Raw genomic sequence first — 20217 nt, 5'->3', positions numbered from 1 at the left:
GTGGGGTAGAGGGGCTTCAGAGATTTTAAGAATGCTGACTTACGAGTCTCTTCTAATTCAGAACTTCTAGATAAAATTTGACTACATACAACTTTTTATTTCTACAGTGGCTTAGAAGCTTTACCTTAATTTTCTTTCCCCACTCAAAATTTCATTTTATTTGTGTGTGTGTGTGGTGGTGGTGGGCTTATATACATGTGTGTGTGTAGAAGCATCAAGTGTTTTCTCTGATTGCTTTCTAACCCAGATCTACCTTGAGGCAGATCTCTCATTTGAATCCAGAGCTTGCCATCTGACTAGTATAGTCAGATACACTTTATTATTTATTCATTTATTTGTTTGAGGCAGGGTCTTGCTGAGTGGCACTGGATGACTGGAACTCACAGATTCACCTGAATGCTGAGATTAAAAGCATGTGCCACCATGCTGGCCTGTCAGATAGTTTAAAAGAATGGTATTAAAACACAGCCAAAAAACAAGGTGGAAGCCAAGATTATGTAGTGGATAATTTATATAAATTCTGTGAAGGAAAGCAGAGGCATAGAAAATAATCTGCCAAGTTAGGGGCACCTGAGTTAGAGAAGGCCCAGGAAAAGGTGTCAGCTGCTCACAGGATAGAGTACCAGCTGGAAGTTCAGGACCCACTGGTGGCACCTATAATAATGAGGGAAAATTCAAATCCATGAGACACCATTGGTAAAGTTATATACTAAAAAGAAAATTACTAATATGAATGCAGAAGAATGAAATGAAAATGTGTTTAGTTATGGCATACTTCTATCATTTAAGTTATATTCTCTAATCTGTCCTAGAGGACATCATAACCAAAGACATTATAATGAGTTATGATGGGTTTCTTTGTGTAACAAAAGTTCTGGCCATCCGGGAACTCACTCTGCAGACACCAGTTTGGCCTCAAACTCACTGAGATTCACCTTCCTATACCTCCCAAGTGCTGGGATTAAACGTATGCACCACCACCACCCGGCAAAGAATAAATTCTTTATAAGATGTACAGTCAGGAGCTGGAGAGATGGCTCAACAGTTAAGAGCACTGTCTAATCTTGCAGAAGACCTAAGTTTGGTTTCCAGAATCTATATGGAAGTTCACAACTCCAGTTCTAGGGGATCTGGTCTTGGTGGGCACCAGGCACCAAGTGCCACACAGATACACAAAGGCAAAACATTCATACATATAAAAACAAACCTTAAAAAAAAGCAGTACATCAATAAATTTGTAAGCCACCACATTTAAGAAAAAAAAAATAAAACAAGACTTTTCAAAGAAAACAAGCAGGTTTAGAAATAAACAAGGGTTAAGACTGATAATAAAAGGTAAAAAATGTATTACTGTCAAGTAATTTGTTTTGTCTACATAAAGATTATACAGATGGTCCCTGACTTAGAATGGTAAGATCAAAAACCTTTTTAATTTATAATAGAGAAATATTAATATTCAGTAAAAATTGTACATTGAATTTTTTTGGTTTTGAGATAAGGTCTTGTAATATAGGTCAGGATAGCTTGAACCTGTGTTAGGGTTATAGGCATGTACTAATACATTTTAGTCAACTGTTAGAAGGATTACAGGTATACTGCCACATCTAGTCAATTTTTGGAAGGTGTTGACCAGGTTAGTTTCAAGTGAGTCTCCCACTTCAGACTCCTGAGTAAATGAGACTACAGGCACATGCCACCAGAAAAATTTCTAATTCTGCTCTATTTTCAGAATAGCAAATTATGGTATCTCTTGGACAGCAACAAACTACAGTTGTCAGTCATCCAAGTTATGACAAGAGTAAAGAAGTGATATTCTTCTGTTTTGTATTTTTATGCTATAATGCTAGTTATAATAGCATTACTCTTCTGTCAAAAGAATTCTACCATCAATAAGCAATGCAGAAAAAGGGTAGAAATATATAATACAATAGTTATTCAGTCTTGTGACTTGGAACAGGAACAAAGAGGCTGAAGACAGAATGAGAGGAAATCTACAATAGCAGAACTAAATACATTCTAATCATTGAATTTGTAAATGAGATTATTCCCTATTTCATTATATCAATTTTATCAACTTCCAACTTTTTATTAATTTCAAATGTCTATCTGGGAATGTACAACAAAGAATATTTATTTCATTCTCATTTTGAAGATGGTAAACTACTGTCTTGTTGGTAAAACATTTTGTTCTCTTTTGGGACACAGAAATCTTTAGCATATACCAATTCAGCAAAAATATTTTCTCATTAAGGATTTATTATACTGTTAAATTATATATGTCTGTGTATGTCTATGTGGTGGTATGTGTACTCTATACAGGCATAAGACCCACCCAGGGAAACACTTGTATTTTACCTGGTAATTATACATTCTAAGAAAATTGTTCAACATAACCTAAAAATCCAGCCATATTTCAAACAAAGAGAAAATTCTTGTGTTTATTGTACTTACACCTTAAAACTGCTGTCACTTTAAAACTGAGTGACCAGTTAACATACCTGACACCTTTATGACTACATTTTAGCTTAAGACTAAGCTAAAAATGTGGCATTACTGAGATGGAAGGAAGAGGAATAATCATATTGATTCAGTTATTTAATAATGAATCTTACCACAGTCTTAGCTAAAGATGTCTTTGGGGGAGTTGTTCCAGGTTTTGCTCCTGTTGCAGTGCTGACTGGGGCTGAAGCATGTGTGCCTGGGGTAGAAACTTGCCCAGGTGTGCCCACTGGCATAACTGGCAAGCCAGTTGCTCCTAATGGTAAATTGGTTGGTGGTAAGCAAGTGCTCGTAGTGGAAGTCATGAGTTTGCTTGGTGCTATAGCAGTGGTGGGGATGCCTGGTGTGACAGTGGCCTCTACTACCAAAGGTGTCTCTAGCGAGGCAGAAGCATGCTGAGTTCCAGATGAGCTGTGTTCACTAAAGAGAGATCTCAGTTTTTCCTCCAGAGTCTTTATGTCATCGATCCCAGGAGCTTTGGATTGGGTATCAGCATCCATTTCTAGACAGTGAGTGTGAGGCTGGTTGGGGAGCAAAGCTGGTTGAGGCTGACTATGAATGAGTGTTTGCTGTACAGCAGGCACGTTGGTAACAGGTTGTACCAGGGGTGGGATATTAGGTACTTGGGGTAATAAAGGTGTAGAAGTAGGCCCTGTTGGTTGGGGGAGGACAGGTGTAGAAGCTACAGCTGATGAGATGACCAAAGGATTTACCACACCAGGCTGAGAAACAGAACTAGACACTGCTGTTCCAGAGGAGGAAGAAGAAGGTGGTGCACAAAAGGATAAAGTCAATCCTGTGGTACTACTGTGAGATGCCTTGTCTAGTGAGTGTGCACTAACCACCACAGTTTCTGCTAAAGTGGGAGCAGAGGTGCTGCTACTAAGAGGAAGGGATGGCTGTGAAGCTGTGCCTGGGAATGGAGTGCTGGTAGAGACTGATGTCACTATGGTTACCCCAGCAGTACTGCCTGCTATCTGTTGCAATAATACAGCTGAAGGCTTAGCATTTGGGGCAGTCACACTACCCACTGTAGTAGCTGAAGTTGTGGAAAATGTCCCAGAAGGAAAACTGCCTGTACTAGAAACAATGCTCCCAGATGTGGGAGCCTGAACTGGCTGGGATGTTGTAGATACCGCAACAACTGTAGGTGCTGTAGAACTGGAAACCACACTGGAAAGTGTTGGTGACACACTTGAAGTTATCACACCTGTGCTGGTGTTAACTCCGACAATGCCTGTTTCAGTGGGTAATGCAGCCTCAGACTGCATTACTGATGTGGACATGTCAGTAAGAGGACTGCTTGATATAGGGACTGATACTGATGGTGAGGATGCTGCTACAGTTGGGCCACCAGCAACGCCAGTCAAGAAAGGAGGAAATGTTGGTCCTGTATGATTGAAATTTGGAGGTGCTGTATTGGGTCCTTCAGTCATCTGGGCATGTTTAAGTTCAGAAAAAGCCTGCTGGAGACTAAGGGATGAAGCAGAGTGAGATAAGTTCATTCCAGGGCCCTGAGATGTGGCAGCAGCAACTAGAAAGGAAAACAGAAAGAAATTAACCTATTTTAAAAGTATGGATTCAGAGTCTTTGAGGAACCATTATTAGATTATCAACAATGCTATATATACATCAGTAAGAATTATAACATTTCCCAAGAAAATGACATGCTCTAAAACAGTAAAATTAAGTAGTAGCTTGACGGAGTAAGGCAGCTTATGAGTATATACTCCTTGAAAACCAAACAAAGAGTAACCCAAAAACAATCTCTAAATAAAGAAATGAACACACTATGGTGTAGGTTCTACTTAGCACACCTGTCATTTATTTATTTATTATCTATCTATCTATTTATTTATTTAGGTTTTCCTAACAGCTCCAGCTGTCTTGGAACTCATTCTGTAGACCAAGCTGGCCCTGAGTTCACACTGATCTGCCTGCCTATGTCTCCAGAGTGCTGGGATTAAACGTGTGTGCCACTATGTCTAGCACATTTTTTGTCTTTTTTTAAGACAGAGTCTCACTCAGGCTGACCTCAAACTACTGATCATTCCTTTTCTGTCCCCTGAACAATGGGATCACATGCATGTGCCTATGCCCAACTCTAGATTTTATTTTGATGCTATTGTAATCTATTTTCTCTTTTTATGTTGCTTTTTTATTAAATTTTCTACTTTTCACTTGATCATGAACTAATGTTTAATCAAGCTCCTACCATATGAGGGATTTGGTGAAAGATTTTCTTAAACATGGCTGAATCAATCCTTACCTGTATCTGATGTTTCACTGGTGAAAACTTTTGACTCTCGTAATCTACTTTCGGGCACAGGACTCACTATAAACCGTCTTCCGGCAGAATGAACAACTTGAGTTAAAGAACTGGTAGGAACACCTGAATAAAATAAATCACTGAAGTTCATGTATATTGCTATACATGGGTGAAGTCTCAAGATTCCATTATTGGCACATACAATTTTTTATCAAATGGAAACAAATAAAAAAAAAACTCACCAATCTGCTGTGGCATGGAAGATACAGCAATTGGTTGCTTGAACTCTCCTTCTAATTTCTACAACAAACAGAAGCAAAAATTAATTCTCAACATGCAACCTCCTTGAGAGCATAAACGCTCATTCACAGTCATAGGGGTAATGTGTGCCAATACAGAACTACTTTAAATAAACGCAACCCTATTATTGGTATGGTGAACCTACCTGAGAACCTGAGAAACCATATTCATCCTTTCCTTGCAGATTCTCCAATCCCTGGTCACCCTCAGGCTCCACACTGACATCCTCACTTAGCATTTCATCAGCTTTTTCAATAATTTCCTGCACTTGAGCCACAAAAGATTCTCTTTCTATTGCTAGAATGAAGTCATTGGTCACCTATGAGAAACATGTATCAATCTATTAGTACATTTCTTATCATTTTTATGACTTCTATCTATACATCAGGGGTATTGTGTACTTGGTATTTAAGATATTACTTCTCTTTATAAGACCCTGAACACATACATAAGCTACATCTTAAACCAAAATACCTCTAAATCATAGACTACGGGTTGGGTATGCCAGTTGTAAAAGAGAAATTAAAAATCACTTGTCAAAATTGAAGTGGATGACAAAATACTGCATAGTTGCCTAGGACATGTACTTAAGACCAAATACTATAGAAAAATGTGGAATTTCAAATGGAGACATACCATAATTGTTGCTATCTCTTCAGGGTTGTCACCATCTAGGTCAAATTTGAATGTAACCATTTTCCGATTATGAGTTTCTAATTGACATTCTACTACTCGATCTCCTTTATTTGAAACCTAAAAAGAGAAAGGTAATACATATTCAAATTTATTACTGAACTTGAGAAAACATCCTCGAATCTTAAACTGGCAGTAAGGAAATCTATGGAAAGATCTCAGCCCTCAAGCTTCTTTAATCTTCCATTAGCAAAAGTGTCTAGTGTTTTCTCTATTAGTTAAAAATCTGGAGTCTGGAAGCAGTGTGGTGTAGGTCTTTATCCCAGCACTCCAGAGGCAGAGGCAGTCAGATCTGTGAGTTCAAGGCCAACCTGATCTACAGAGCCAGTTCTAGGACAGCTAGAGTCCATATAGAGAAACCTTGTCTTTAAAAACAGAACAAAACCAAACAAACAAAACAACAAAGTAAATGTGATATTCAATTAAAAGAGACTGAGTGAATTAAATAAAAAGGCTGCTATAAAAATAATATATATAGCCAGGTGCAAGCCTTTTATCCTGTCACTAAGGAAGCAGAGGCAGGCAGACCTCTGTTAAGTTTTAAGCTAGCTTGGTCTACAAAGCAAGTTCAGGACATTCAGGACTGTTATACAGAGAAGCCCTGTCTTGAAAAACCAAAAAAAAAAAAAAAAAAGTTTACTTTATGAATAGTTCAGAATTGATCTCTAGCCGGGCGGTGGTGGCGCACGCCTTTAATCCCAGCACTTGGGAGGCAGAGGTAGGCGGATCTCTGTGAGTTCGAGACCAGCCTGGTCTACAAGAGCTAGTTCCAGGACAGGCTCCATAGCCACAGAGAAACCCTGTCTCGAAAAACCAAAAAAAAAAAAAAAAAAAAACAGAATTGATCTCTAAAACTAAAGTCCCAAATTATTTCAACAATACAAAGGTTACAAATCCCCACCAAGGCCAGCTCGTCTGGGTCTGAATAAGCATGGGTTGAAACTGGACTCTCTGAGCATGGCGGACAATGAAGGCTGATGAGAAGCCAAGGACAATGGCACTAGGCCAGAAATGGCTCCATAGGTAAAATGCTTACCATCAAATCTGATGACCTAAGTTCAATCCCAGGACCCACATAGTAGAGGGAGAAAACCAATTCCTATCTCTAGATGTCACAGATACCTCAATGTCTCCAGGTAAAGGAGCTGTTGATTCTACATGGCACTGCTGTGTAAGCCCTGTCAAGCATCACTCTGATCTGACATTTACACACGAATGACAGAATCAGTTTGTTCATCTCAACAAAAGCTGAACCTTCATCTAGCTATGGATGGAGATAGAGACAGAGACCCACACTGGAGCACCGGACTGAGCTCCCAAGGTCCTAATGAGGAGCAGAAGGAGGGAGAACATGAACAAGGAAGTCAGGACCACGAGGGGTGCACCCACCCACTGAGACAGTGGGGCCGATCTATTGGGAGCTCACCAAGGCCAGCTGGACTGTGACTAAAAAAGCATGGGATAAAACCGGACTCTCTGAACATGGCGGACAATGAGAACTGACGAGAGGCCAAGGACAATGGCACGGAGTTTTGATCCTACTTCGATGTTCTGGCTTTGTGGGAGCCTAGACAGTTTGGATGTTCACCTTCCTAGACCTGGATGGAGGGGGGAGGACCTTGGACTTTCCACAGGGCAGGGAACCCTGACTGCTCCTGGGACTGGAGAGGGAGGAGAAGAGGTGTGGGGGGAGGGGGAGAGGGGTGGCAGGAGGGGGAGGGAAATGGGAGGCGGGGAGGAGGCAGAAAATTTTTTTTTTCAATTAAAAAAAAAAAAAACAAAGGTTACAAATCAATACTTACATTTAAAATCCTCAGTTTTGGGCGAGAAGTCTTTTCATGACGAGAGCGACTTCTTACAGATTTTCGATAATGACGTTTTGTCGCTCTTCCTTCATGCCTCCCACTGGATGATGGAGCATTCTCATTGCCATCACTCATTCCTGAAGCAACATCTGAATGTGCACTTTGAAGGGAAAAAAAATAATGAGACTGAAAGGCCTGTTATTCTGAAGTTTCATACCATCCTGCCCACAACTCAAACAAGTGTTAGTTTTCTTACCTGTCTACATTTGAAACCAATGTGACAGGCTGGGTAGGCTGTGATTGTGTTATTGGAGTTGGTTCTGGAGGAACAGTCTGAGAGACTCCCTGAGTACTCTATAAATAGAGAAGATAACTCAAATCTTGGCAGGAAAAAAGATTTACACACACATATGTAAGTATGTTTATAAAACCATTCACTGTTCCTAAGAAGTTCCTGTTACCCCTCTTTAAATCTTGGAATCAATGAAGGTACTAGTAATTCTTAACTCAAAATCTTTTCCAAAGCTAGTTTCTAATACCAACTGTTGGTGTGAAGTCAGCCAACCTATTTGCTAGGCATTGTGAAACTACAATTTGCCATGCAGACAGCATCTTACTAGAGTGTGCAATAGGGCAGGTAGAGCGAAGTGCAGAGATGAATTCAGAACTGTACCCTAGTAGAACAGAAAAGGTTGTTGGGAGCACAGCAAGTAAGATACTCTTATGAACTGCCAATGGCAAGAGTTTGTGGAAGGAGAACAATGGCTAACGCACTAACTAGAGAAGTGAAGTGCTAATAGTGTTAATCTTCTCTAAGGCAAACTCACTTCCCAACAGAACAGCCAGTGGCAACAAGGCCCCCACATTGCCATTTCATTCTGCTGTAAGAAAAAGTCATTTAGAAGTTAGACAGTCTCCAAATGAGTTGTAAATCAGGGGAGCCTGTTTTTTCTTTGCCATTTGAACCCCATTTTTTAAAAGATGTTTTTCATATAAACATGCAGTAATTTCATTTACCTCCAAGGCTGCTTGCTGGGAGGATGTAGTGGGGGGTTGTTGTGTTAAACTCACTGCTGGCTGGGACACTTGAACCTGTCCTCCTACACTGCCCATAGGAACCAAAAGATTTGATTCCACAAAAGGCTGCACTACTGTAGGAAAGTAACCTTGGGTGGCCAAGGCTTCTGTCGGCATAGGAGGAGGGGCTAGGACTGTAGAATGGATGCAAACAGAAGCCACGTTGGAAGAGGGAACAATATTTGAATCTCCTGGGTATTGTGGTGGCAGTCGAGATGGGAAGCCCTGTGACAGAAATGAGGAAGGTGAGTTAGTGTGAGTAGGGACATCAAATTAGCAAATCAGTAGACGAGGGGCCAGAGGGAAAAAAAGCACAAAGCAAAGAACAGTACCCCGGTTTCTAATAATTTAAAGAAAATTTAAAGATCATTTTCAAAATGAACTGGCAGATAACTTAGAAAATGGCACTCTTTCAATCATAACTTTAAACTGATTTCTCCTCCTAGAGACCATTTAAGTAGAATTTAAGAGATTATTAATTCCTCACAGAAAGAATTTATAGCAATCTTACATAGAAGAATGCAAAAAAATCTCTCCCAGATAGCAGTCATATTATAAAATCTAAATCCTGAACTTTCTTGTTTGTATCAGGCTACCTGCTCTATTTACTGTCTACATATATAAAACAGCAGCCTGGCATACTACACTAACCATTATCCAAGTTTATCTAGCTTACCTTGAATAGAGTTAACTTTTCTTCTAAGTTGTGTCTTCAAAACCGTGTATGAATCATTTGGTAATATCACTCCAATAGTTTCTTTGAGATAGGGTCTTACTATGTAGCCCTGGATGATTTGGAACTTGCTATGCAGACCAAGCTAGCCTTGAACTCACAGAGATCTGCTATCTGCCTCTGCCTCCCAACACTACCACGTCCAGCCTTTTCAGAATTTTGCTATTTTTATTTTGTCTAGTTCAGAGCGTAAACTTTTGTTATTGTTACTCTGACACTCAACTAACTAGTACATTTCTCAAGTTCTTAATGATCTGCCATTAAAATCCAATAGTCTACACCCTCTGATTTACTAGCTAACACAATACCTGGTACAGAACATCTCCAGAGGGAAGTGGACCCTCGGCAGCTTGTCCAAGGTTAGCTGGTATTCCCATGGACTGAACTGTTGGCTGTAGGAGCTGTGGGTGAACCTGACTTTGCAGCTGATTCACAGGCTGCAGAAGTGTTGGAAGCTGATTAGGAACTACAGTTGATCCCCCTGGGATTGAAGATGCTGTAGCAGATGAAGTCAAGGGTAGCAGAGGCTGATTAATGCCAGCAGCCATCGTTATAGGAACGGAGGAGAAACCTGTCTGAGCCGCAGATACATGAGGAGCTGATATGGGAATTTGAGAGACAGGATACTGTGGGAGTAAGGAAGCAGGGAGTGGCTGTCCCACAGGAAGGAAATGAGCACCAGAGTGGACTGGAACAACTGAGGGCTGTGCGGAAACTGGGATGTGAGGTTCGCCTTGGATAGTTGGTACTGTCTGGGAAACTGGAAGCTGGGAAGGTAAAGAAAAACAAAACAGACTTTTTTTTTTTTAAAAAAAAAAAAAAAGCAAAGCTGCCAAAAGCAAGATTTACATATTAGTCAAGAAGAAAACCAAAATTCTGCATACATTAGTATAAATTAACATGCCACATAGAATCAAGAAAGAATAGGAGAGAAATATGCTAGTAAAGTAACATTTCCAAACCTTTCACTGTTGAAAAAAATGCTATTTCATTTTTGGCAATAAAAGAGGACCTTTTCACACAGAAGGATTTCTCTCCCCTCTCTTTGTTGGTTTATTTTTTGATTTTGACTCTCACTAGGCAGCTGAGGCTTTCCTGGAGCTTGTTGGGCGATTCTGACTGAACTTAAAACTCTAGGTCCATCCAGGTGGTGGGGGCATTCGCCTTTAATCGCAGCACTTGGGAGGCAGAGGCAGGTGGATCTCTGTGAGTTCAAGGCCAGCCTGGGTTATAGAGTGAGTTCTAGGACAAGCTCCAAAGGACACAGAGAAGCCCTGTCTTAAAAACCCCAAACCAAACCAAACAAAAACAAACTCTAGGTCCTTCTGCCTTTGCCTTTCAAGTGCTAAGACTCCAGACTTGTACCAGAACACCCAAGTTTTTGTTATTTGTTTTTTGAGGCAGGGTTTCTCTGTGTAACAGTTCTGGCTGTCCTCAAACTCACAGAGATCTGCACACAAAGGAGTACACCACCACCACCACCCAGCTTTGTCTACTGGCATATGCGTCACACACCATAATCCACCAGCATGTCTGTAATCACCTAATATGACTGCTAATATACTGATTAAACTCAAATTTCTTTCCAGTGGAATTAGACTTCATATTATGTCTCAATTTTAAGTGTAAAACAACACTAAAAGTTGGTATAATTAGCATAATTCACTGATTCTAGATAATTCACTGATTCCACAACTGTGTCATTTTAAAACCTGAGTGAGATATATGTAGAAATTAAGACTATATGCCAGTGGCAAATAAGAGTGCATTTAGAGTTGATATTATTTTAGTTCTGAGATGACAATAATAATATTCTATGCACATATATCTACAACTGACCCATAGATGAAGTTGATGAAAGGTTATTCATAAGAACATGCCTTCTACAGGTTACTTTCCAAGAGACTGAAGAAATTAACAAAAGAACAATCAAAATAACTTCCCCAGACAAAACAAAAATCCACATAAGTTTTTTTGAGTAATGGACATAGTAGATAGCACAGGTTTGTCTGGATCTTTTGAACCTCTTGCCTCAGGAATTGCAGATATGTGACAACATACCCAGTTGATGGGTAATCTTGGCTGTCAACTTTAATTAGACTGATAGTAAAGAGGTGATTACTAAAATAAATCTCTAAGAGCATTTTCAGAGACAACTAGATCAAAAGAGTTCTGACCTCTGATGGATTCATAATTTAAGAGGAGAAGTGGTGAAAATGTGAAGAGTGGGGCCTAGTTAAAGGAATTGGGTGGGTGGTGCTTGAAAGGTATCTCTTGGCCTTAGCCTCTTCTATGCTCCTCGCCAGTCATAAAATAGTTTCTTGTGCCATAATTTTTCCTTCATCTATAACCCTTCCTCCATCTCCTGCTACAATATAAAGGCAATATGGCTTGCCAATCATGTGTGGACTGAAATCATACAAGAAAACGAATGATTCTTTTCTTACAATATTGTCCTTAGGCATTTGCCAATGATGAAAAGCTAATTAACACAATAAATTAGTATCTGTATGCAGCGAGGGAGAAAACATTGAAAAACTTTACATGAAAATAAAACACAGCTGTAAAACTGGAATATAAGATACAGCTGACACATTTCTAGAGAATGTCGTAGGTCCAGTTACCAAAACATTTCCATTTAACCCCTAAGTTTCAGTACTTGTAACTACTTCATACTTATAAAACCTAAAATTTCAATATTTTGACATGGTCAATACTATTGATATTTACAACAAGTATATAATGGGATTAATCTCTATTCCATTTTAACAGATTCTTCACTATTACAAGAGAAGGCAGAAATCTGCGTTAAAGGACATAGATATCATTTGTAGTATCTTTTCAGGAATTAGAGTTTACCTGTGTTCCAGCTGACACTTGAGGCAAAACTTGTGGAGCTTGAGGCTGTGCAGTAGTGCTTTCACTGGAAGATGCTGCCTGTGGAAGTGAATACTGTACTGCCTGTTGAGGAGGAGCAGTTGGCTGTATTCCTGGTTGCTAAAAAAAAAAAAAAAAAAAAAAAAAAAAATTCAGACTTTGAAAGAGGGTGGTAACTGAGTTGACCCCCTTTTCTTTTCTTTCTTTTTTCTTTTTAAAAAAAAAAACAAAAAACAAAAAAAAACCAAACAGGATATGCAGCTCTGGAACTCAGAGATCTCCCTGACTGCCTCCTAAGTGCTGGGATTGAAGACATGCATCACCACGCCTGGCATTATCCTGATTTTTTTCTTTAATCATTAAGAATAATTAGCTAAGAGGCAAACAAATCTCTCTGTGAGTTTGAGGGAAGCCTGGTCTACAGAGTTCCAGGTCAGTTAGGGCTATACAGAAAAATCACTATCTTTTTGTTTTGTTTTAGAGACTGGATTTCTCTGTGTAACAGCCCTGGCTATCCTGGAACTCACTTTGTAGACCAGGCTGGCTTCAAACTCACAGAGATCCACCCACCTGTGCCTTCTGAGTGCTAGAATTAAAGGTGTGCAGCATCACCGCCTGAGGAAAAAAAAATCCCTATTTTTTTTTTTAAAAAAAAAGGGAATAATTAGGCAATACTGGTCTTAAACTCTTTCTATACATCAGGTTGGACAAATCTTCCTGACACCTTAAACCGAACTTATTTGTTTCTGTCCCATAATTTTCTAACTTTGTTCCATTTACATGTTCCAAACTGCAACTCCTCCACCCTTGGCAGGAGTCTGACTTATAACATATCATCTTTTCCATGAAGTCTTCTTGATAAACCCCTTCCAACCAGGAAAGATGTCTATTTTTCTGCCAGAGACACGGCAGTGAAATGGGTGGCTTTCACCTCTTAGGTGGCATATATTTGAGACAGTTTCCCAAAGTTCTCAGATTTTTAGCTTTTCCATCAGTAAAATGAAAATAATGATAGGGTCTACATTTACATTTTATGCTTACAATTACATTACTTAGGTTCCCCCAGAGCCATTCATGTTAGTCCATCTCAGCTGATTGTCAGAAAATAGAAAAAAAGAAAACAAACAAAACTCTGGCTTACTTGGGAATGTTGAGAAAAAGTAAAAGGGTAACAAAAATTGATACCTTTTCTTTTTATGAACTTATTCCTAAAAAGACAACTGACGGGTATGTCAATAGTACCTTAGAGTACTGTTTCTGAGAAATGGTACATTTGGTAAGTCAAAATTACATGCCATCTGCTTCTGCATAATCACACTGGCTAATAACCAATAGATCAGTCAGACAGTGATGATGAGAATTATGCTTTGCATAGACTTTCTTCATAGAAACCAGTTCAAATAGCTTTTATTGACTGGTACAACATAGCTGCATGATGACATATAAACAGGCTGAAGAGAAGAATATGAATATCTGAAGGCTTGTACATGCTTTTATAGAAGACATGTTAGACATAAATGGAATGCTTAATGCCTGAGGAGGCCAGAATACGGTACCCTGGAATTGGAGTTACATATGGTTGTTAACCACAGTGTTAGTCCTTGGAACTGAACCTGGGTTCTTTGGAATAACAATACAATACTTTCTTTTTTTCTTTTTCTTTCTTTTTTTGGGGGGTGAGGGTGAGGGGAGACAGGGTTTCTCTGTATAGCTTTGGAGCCTGTCCTGGAACTTGCTGTGTAGATCAGGCTGGCCTGAAACTCACAGAAATCCACCTCCCTCTGACTCCTGATTGCTGTGTGGCCACTACCTGGCTACTTACTCTTAACTAGTGAGCCATCACTCCATTTCCTTTAAGGAAAATAAAGTTTATTTTGTTCTTTAGGTTTTCATTCATTCCCTCATAGTGCAAAATATGACATACTATCCCACTAATAACCAATAAAAACAAGTTCACTATCCAAGGCATGAACCATGGGAGGCTATAGTGACAAAATGCCCCCTTTGTTCCCCTTCTTCTTTTTGGAGGTAAGGTTTCTTTGTAGTCTGGCTGTCAAGGAACTTGCTTTGTAGAGCAAATTAGCCTTGAACTCAGAAATTCACCAGGCCTCTGTCTCCCAAATGCTGGGATTAAAGGTGACAAAATTCCCATATGTGGACAAGTCATAAAACATAAATAGAAACAATTTTCTTTGTATATTTTACCTCATGAATACAACCATTAAGAAGATAAATTATGTAACAATTCTTCTAAATTTCAACATATACCTAGTAAATTAACCAAAATGAAAGATATCCTAAACTACTACTAAATGCCAGAAATGTTACGCCACTTAATTATCCTCCAAAAAGTTAGCAAGCCATTTATATCAGCAATCTAGCTCAAAAAGTGCTTTTGGCCACTGATAAAACATAATGTACCACCATAACATTCTTACCTGTTGAGGATGTTGAACAGGTTGTGAAGATAGAACCCCTGCTAAGCTACCTGATGGCTGGCCCTGGCTCTGCCCCTGTGCCTGAAATAAAAAAGCAAATACAAATTAGAGAAGGTTTATGCACATGAAAGTTAGACCTTTGTATAAATACTTCAGATCCTCAGAAGACTGCTTGATTGAAATGAAACAGTTTGGTAGTGTAATACAAGACAGACCTCTAGGGTTTTTTGTTTTGTTTTGTAAGATAAGTTTAGGAAAAAGATCATAGAACATTTCTGATCACATCTCAGGTAAAAATCAAACAAAAACACAAACACACTAATGTTAAAAACTTACTGTTAATGGTGGCTAAAGTTTTAGCTGGCTTGAATAGTTAGATTCAATAATAAAATTGTCACAGGAAAAAAATGTGTTAAGATATCAACATGAAAACATTTAATCTGGATAATTAAATAAAAACCACAATCAAAAGTGCTAATTTGGCTATCTTTTTCTACTTCTTGTAGTCATAGTAACTGATAAAAAATGTCAAATGTCTGTTAAAAACCAATTTCTCAACAGGTATGTAATGGTTGCTTCAGGTAACATATGGAAACATTTGAAGACATTCTAATTGTCAAAACTAAGAGAAATGGCTATAAGATGCTACTAAAAATTCTATAATGACCATACAAGTCCCCATTCAGAACAAAGGATTAACCAACCCAGAGAATGTGAACTATGTTGGGTCTGAGAAACTGAACAGCTTATTCCATTTAACTATATTAACTGAGAATAGAGTACAAGAATATATGTTGGGGAAATGAATGCATGTATACTATGCACACCAACATATGTTAAGAAAACGAAAAAGCTACCTTTATGGTTTCAATTCAATTTAGAAGAGGTTCTTCAATGTTTATAGGGATATATCACACTCGATGAAAATTTAAATTATGTATTTTAATTTTTTTTTTTTTTTGCAAAGCTTGAAGGATAATGTAAGCATACAACATGCCCACGCTATTTAAGTTTCAGGGTCCTTCTGCTTCTTACCACTATTCCAAGTAATGGATATACCTAAAGAGTATATGAAATAGTCATAATTTCTTTAATTCTGTGTCTCTTTTTATATTTGTATGAGTATATATGCTCGTGTACGTGTGACTAAATTTTTAATATATTCAGAGAACAAAGCCTAAGACACCACTGTTCCTGGCCTCTGCAATTTATCATTATAAATTCATGCAAAACCCAATAAAATCATTACACAATAGACTCTACCAGTTGTTAAAATTTGACATAATCCTTAATTGATTAACGTTACATTTGGGTCCTTAATACAGTGGTCTGATTGATACCATTTCAAAACTACACCTTTATTTGTTAAGCCAAACTCATAAGATGTGTTTTCTTAAGTCCTACTTATAATGAAAGGCTCTGTGTTTCTTAACATTACACCAAAAAGTTTTTGCTACTTCCCATTTTGCTTTAACGTTATACTTCTTTAATTTTTAAAAACTTATTTAGAGGAAGAAATTATACTAAATCATTTTACTGTATCTAAATAATCAAAATAGACAATTGCATTTTCATTACTAAGGTAAATTTCCACATAGAGATTAGTCATTAATTCTGATGACTACAATCACAGGCAAATCAGGTAGTTTTTGCTTTATAGTTCATTCTTTAGTACAAATATTTATAACCACAAAAAATTCTATTAATAAACAACATTTCTCATAAATCCATGATTCAGGGACATGAGATAGAATATTTAAATGCACTAGTGCAAAATAGGGTAGTTTAAAAGAACTGTGAAAGTTTTCCTATAACCTGTGGATGGAGTGTAGCTCCTCCTGAAGAATATGAGGCAGATAAGACCTGCTGAGTTGTGGTTCCTTGGGGGAAACAGAAGAAAAGTGGGGATTCTTGTAACACTGTCTGAGGCAGGCGAATAAAGGGCAATGAGACGTCAGAGCCAAAAGGTGCAGCTGTTCCCCCTGTAGGGGGAGGTGATTGAAAATCACTGAGATCTGAAGAAGTAATTTGAGAGGAATCACTTGAATATTCTGGGCTTCCTATTGGCCAGTTCTGTCCCATAGGCTCAACCACAGAAATGGTCAATTCTGGGGCATGGTTATTACGCTGTTCTTCAGTAACAGGCTGCAGATGGCAATGCAATCCAACTGACTGAGGAGGCAGTTCTTCCTGACTTGAGTCCACTGCAACCTGTCGATTTCGGTAAACACGTTGAGGTAAAATCCCACCTCCTTCTCCTGAAGAACAACTTGGTGTCTGAGCATGAAATTCAAATACACAGTTGCTTCTGTTCTCACTGTTATGAGTTAATACAGCTGGCGCAGAATGAGGAACAAAGACAGGGTGAAATTTCAAATGTGTAGCATCTGTACTGTTAGGCGCAGAAATACTAGAGAGGGGTGATGCTGGACTCGGTCCAGAATCTAATCTTAAGTTCTGAAAGTGTCCTACCAGGAAAGCCTGTCCAGATGGAAATTCAAAGACAGAACTTGAGGCAGGGCCCCCGGGCACTGGCTTCTGTTCAGGTATCTGTTTCATAGGACTTGACAGTACTGGTGAGTTGTATGAAATGCCCTCATACTGTCCTGCCACCTGGGTCTGGTAATGCACCCCAGCTAGATATACTGTTTCCTGAGGAATAAAATAGTGAGCCTCTTCTGCCAGTACTAGTCCAGGTCTATAGTCACTGTAAATCTGGGCTGGCTCAAACACAGGTTGGGCCTGCATCTCACATAGATCTCTATTTACTCTACCGGCTGTAGTACCAAACATAACTATGGCCTCTGGTGTCCAGTTAGTTGGGCTGCCACCAGGTGGAAGAAGATTTTGGCCAACAGTCCTCAGCAGGGGTTGAAAGTGGCGAGTTTGGGCTTCCAGGAAGGAGGTGCTCTTACGACGTTGGGAAATGGCTACTTTCGGTGGACAGGTGGGAGGTGGTGAAAAAGAAACTGGACGTTCATGAATAGTTGGGAAAAATATCTGTGATTCTGGGTATGTTGGGGTCCCCCCACACGGATGCGCCATGGACTGAGGCTGTATCAACATGAATAAGACAAGTAATTCATACATTCAGTAAGTGAAATTACATCAGACATGCATAGCTGGATAGTTCTGTGTAACCCCATGAAGTGGTCACACTCAAATTTTAATAATTAACAATGCTTTTGGAAATTATGTGTATAGTAAAAATCCATTAAATACATCCAGGGCCAATAAAGCCAATCTTTGATACTTCCTTGAATGAAAAAAACAGCTGTTTTTCCACAAATCTGCTCTCCCAAAGCAAAGGTATGAAGTAAACTTCCTAAATGATTATTCTATTTATCTATAATAAATGTGTTCATTCTTAAAGTTCTGTCAATGGAAAAATCTAAAGTTAAAATATTAAAGGACAACTATTTTTATAATTAAAAATATACTTTAATTTAAGTTACTGTTCCATGGTATTCTATTAGAGGCTTCAGTGTTATTTTCATCAACTAAGAGTAAATGATCAGAAGAAATTTGTAATAGTATAAATCAAAAGGGATCTCTGGTAGATGGTATAAGACAAGTCAAGTTCAATGGTGCACACTTATATAATGTTAGGACTTAAGAAGCTGAGGTGGGGGCTGGAGAGATAGACTCTGCTGTTAAGAACATTGACTATTCTTCCAGAGGTCCTGAGTTCAATTCCCAGAAACCACATGGTGGCTCACAACCATCTGTAATGAGATCTGGTGCCCTCTTCTGGCCTGCAGGCATACATGCAGACAGAACATTGTACACATAATGAATGAATGAATGAATGAATGAATGAATCTTTAAAAAGGAAAAAAAACTGAGGCAGGGGGATTTTTGAGTATAAGGTTATACTGAGCAATTATATGAGACATCATCTTAAAAAAAAAAACAAACAGACAGACAACAAAAGGATAAGTGACTAGTTTTCTTCCTTTCTGTATCCAAAACTACAATTAATAGTTTTACTACAAAATGTTAGAGATGATGAATCATTCTTCTGAACATTAATAAGGGTTGAACACCACGAGTTTTCTAATTCTGACAAATCAGATGGAATGGAGGTAATAAATAATAGCAAAATCAATTTAATAGCAATTTTTGTTTCCAGAATTAAGACTGAGCTTAGAATCGCAGCTTGCCAAATGCAATGCACATAATTCTCTACCAAGGACCGAACTCCTTTTTAAAATATATTGGTTTTAGGCTAGGGATATAGCTCAATAGAGTGCTTGTCTAGCATATGCAAGGGTCCAGGTTCAATCCTTAACAACACAAAAATGGGTGGGGGGGGAAGGGTCAGAGGACAACCTCAGGTGTTGGCCCTCACTATCCACTTTGTTTGAGACATATCTCTGTTGTTTGATGCTGTCTACAACAGGCTGGAGGGCCGTGAGATTCTGAAGAGTCTGTTAACACTTCCCTTCTCACCCCAGGAAAACTGGGATTATGAATGTGAACTACTGCGCCAGGCTTTACACAGGTTCTGGGGATCTGCACTCCATGCTTGTGCAGTACTTTAGTCACTGAGCCATTTCTTCCTCCTGCTAGGAGTATTCTACATCAAATGCTAACATTTTATTGATTATTCAAGTTTTATCCTAAAGCCATAACATAGGTAGTCATTTTCCTAACTAAATCTTAAAATTCTGGTGACACTAGTTCAGAATATTAACTATATTTTCTGTTTGGAAAAGTAACAAGCAAGGTCTTACAGTAACTAAAGTAATTTGAGAAGTTGTGTAGCTTCATAGACATTAATGGAGACAAGAAAAGTTATATATGCTATATGTTTATCTAATGTATTCAGTAGAGTCTATGCCCAATCTTTTTTTTTTTTTCTATGCCCAATCTTATGTAATCTTTGGAGCGAAAAAGGACCTCCCAAAGAGGGAACAGCCTTTTAGCTTCCTGACATATCATTTTACACAATTAAAATCAATTTTTACTCCTCAATTGACTGGATTTAAAAAACAAAGGATTCAACTAGTTGTATCCTTGAAGAATAAATTGGGGAGAGGACACATTTGGTTAATGTTTGGTAGAATCCATTTTGATTAGGCTAATAATGAGTTTATCAATGGAAGCTAGGAAAGTATAATAAAAGCTATACTGATATGTGCTATTAAACAAAATTTCATTGCCTCCTTGCTTTTTATTCTCATTTAAAGTATTCTTTAAAAAATGTTTTCTATAGGAATAGCTGTTATCCTAAAAGCACAACATATAACCAAGCTAATAGTTTAGTTTGGCTCTTTAATCAAATTTTCTATGCCTGGATGTATTCATTGGTAATAGTTTTTCACTTGTCAGGAAGTTTACATTTACATACAGTAGTGACAAAGAGGGAAGGCAGGCTGGATCGTCGATGCTTGCGCTGAGAGGCAGAGTGCATAGGCAGGACACTCTCCAATGCTTTAGAGAGTTTTTCAGCAAAAGTTTCCTCAGGGGCAGTCCGAAGGAGGGGAGGACAAAGAGGTGCAGACAGCACTGGTGGTGGGGTAG

General features: G+C 38.6%; 1 protein-coding gene across 17 annotated transcripts in view; it reads right to left on the bottom strand.

The window, feature by feature from the left end:
- Window positions 1–20217, bottom strand: part of Wnk1 (WNK lysine deficient protein kinase 1) — a 124488-nt gene that overhangs the window by 20612 nt on the left and 83659 nt on the right. For 6 of the 17 annotated variants that reach the window (XM_057777615.1, XM_057777623.1, XM_057777637.1 and 3 more), the window contains exons 9-21: window positions 16507–17745; window positions 14692–14772; window positions 12236–12373; window positions 9685–10143; window positions 8584–8868; window positions 7823–7920; window positions 7564–7726; window positions 5705–5821; window positions 5214–5387; window positions 5011–5068; window positions 4769–4891; window positions 2613–4033; window positions 571–654 (exon numbers count right to left, since the gene is read on the bottom strand). In XM_057777615.1, the coding sequence (XP_057633598.1) occupies window positions 571–654; window positions 2613–4033; window positions 4769–4891; window positions 5011–5068; window positions 5214–5387; window positions 5705–5821; window positions 7564–7726; window positions 7823–7920; window positions 8584–8868; window positions 9685–10143; window positions 12236–12373; window positions 14692–14772; window positions 16507–17745 (4440 nt within the window). The remainder of the gene's footprint in view (window positions 1–570; window positions 655–2612; window positions 4034–4768; window positions 4892–5010; window positions 5069–5213; window positions 5388–5704; window positions 5822–7563; window positions 7727–7822; window positions 7921–8583; window positions 8869–9684; window positions 10144–12235; window positions 12374–14691; window positions 14773–16506; window positions 17746–20217) is intronic. The other 11 variants (XM_057777674.1, XM_057777684.1, XM_057777713.1 and 8 more) reach the window with 6 other exon arrangements.

Source organism: Chionomys nivalis, chromosome 1, assembly GCF_950005125.1.
Source record: "Chionomys nivalis chromosome 1, mChiNiv1.1, whole genome shotgun sequence".
In the NCBI taxonomy this organism is placed as follows: Eukaryota; Metazoa; Chordata; class Mammalia; order Rodentia; family Cricetidae; genus Chionomys; species Chionomys nivalis.
Note: the sequence above shows the minus strand (reverse complement) of the source record. Positions and strands in the feature narration are given on the sequence as shown.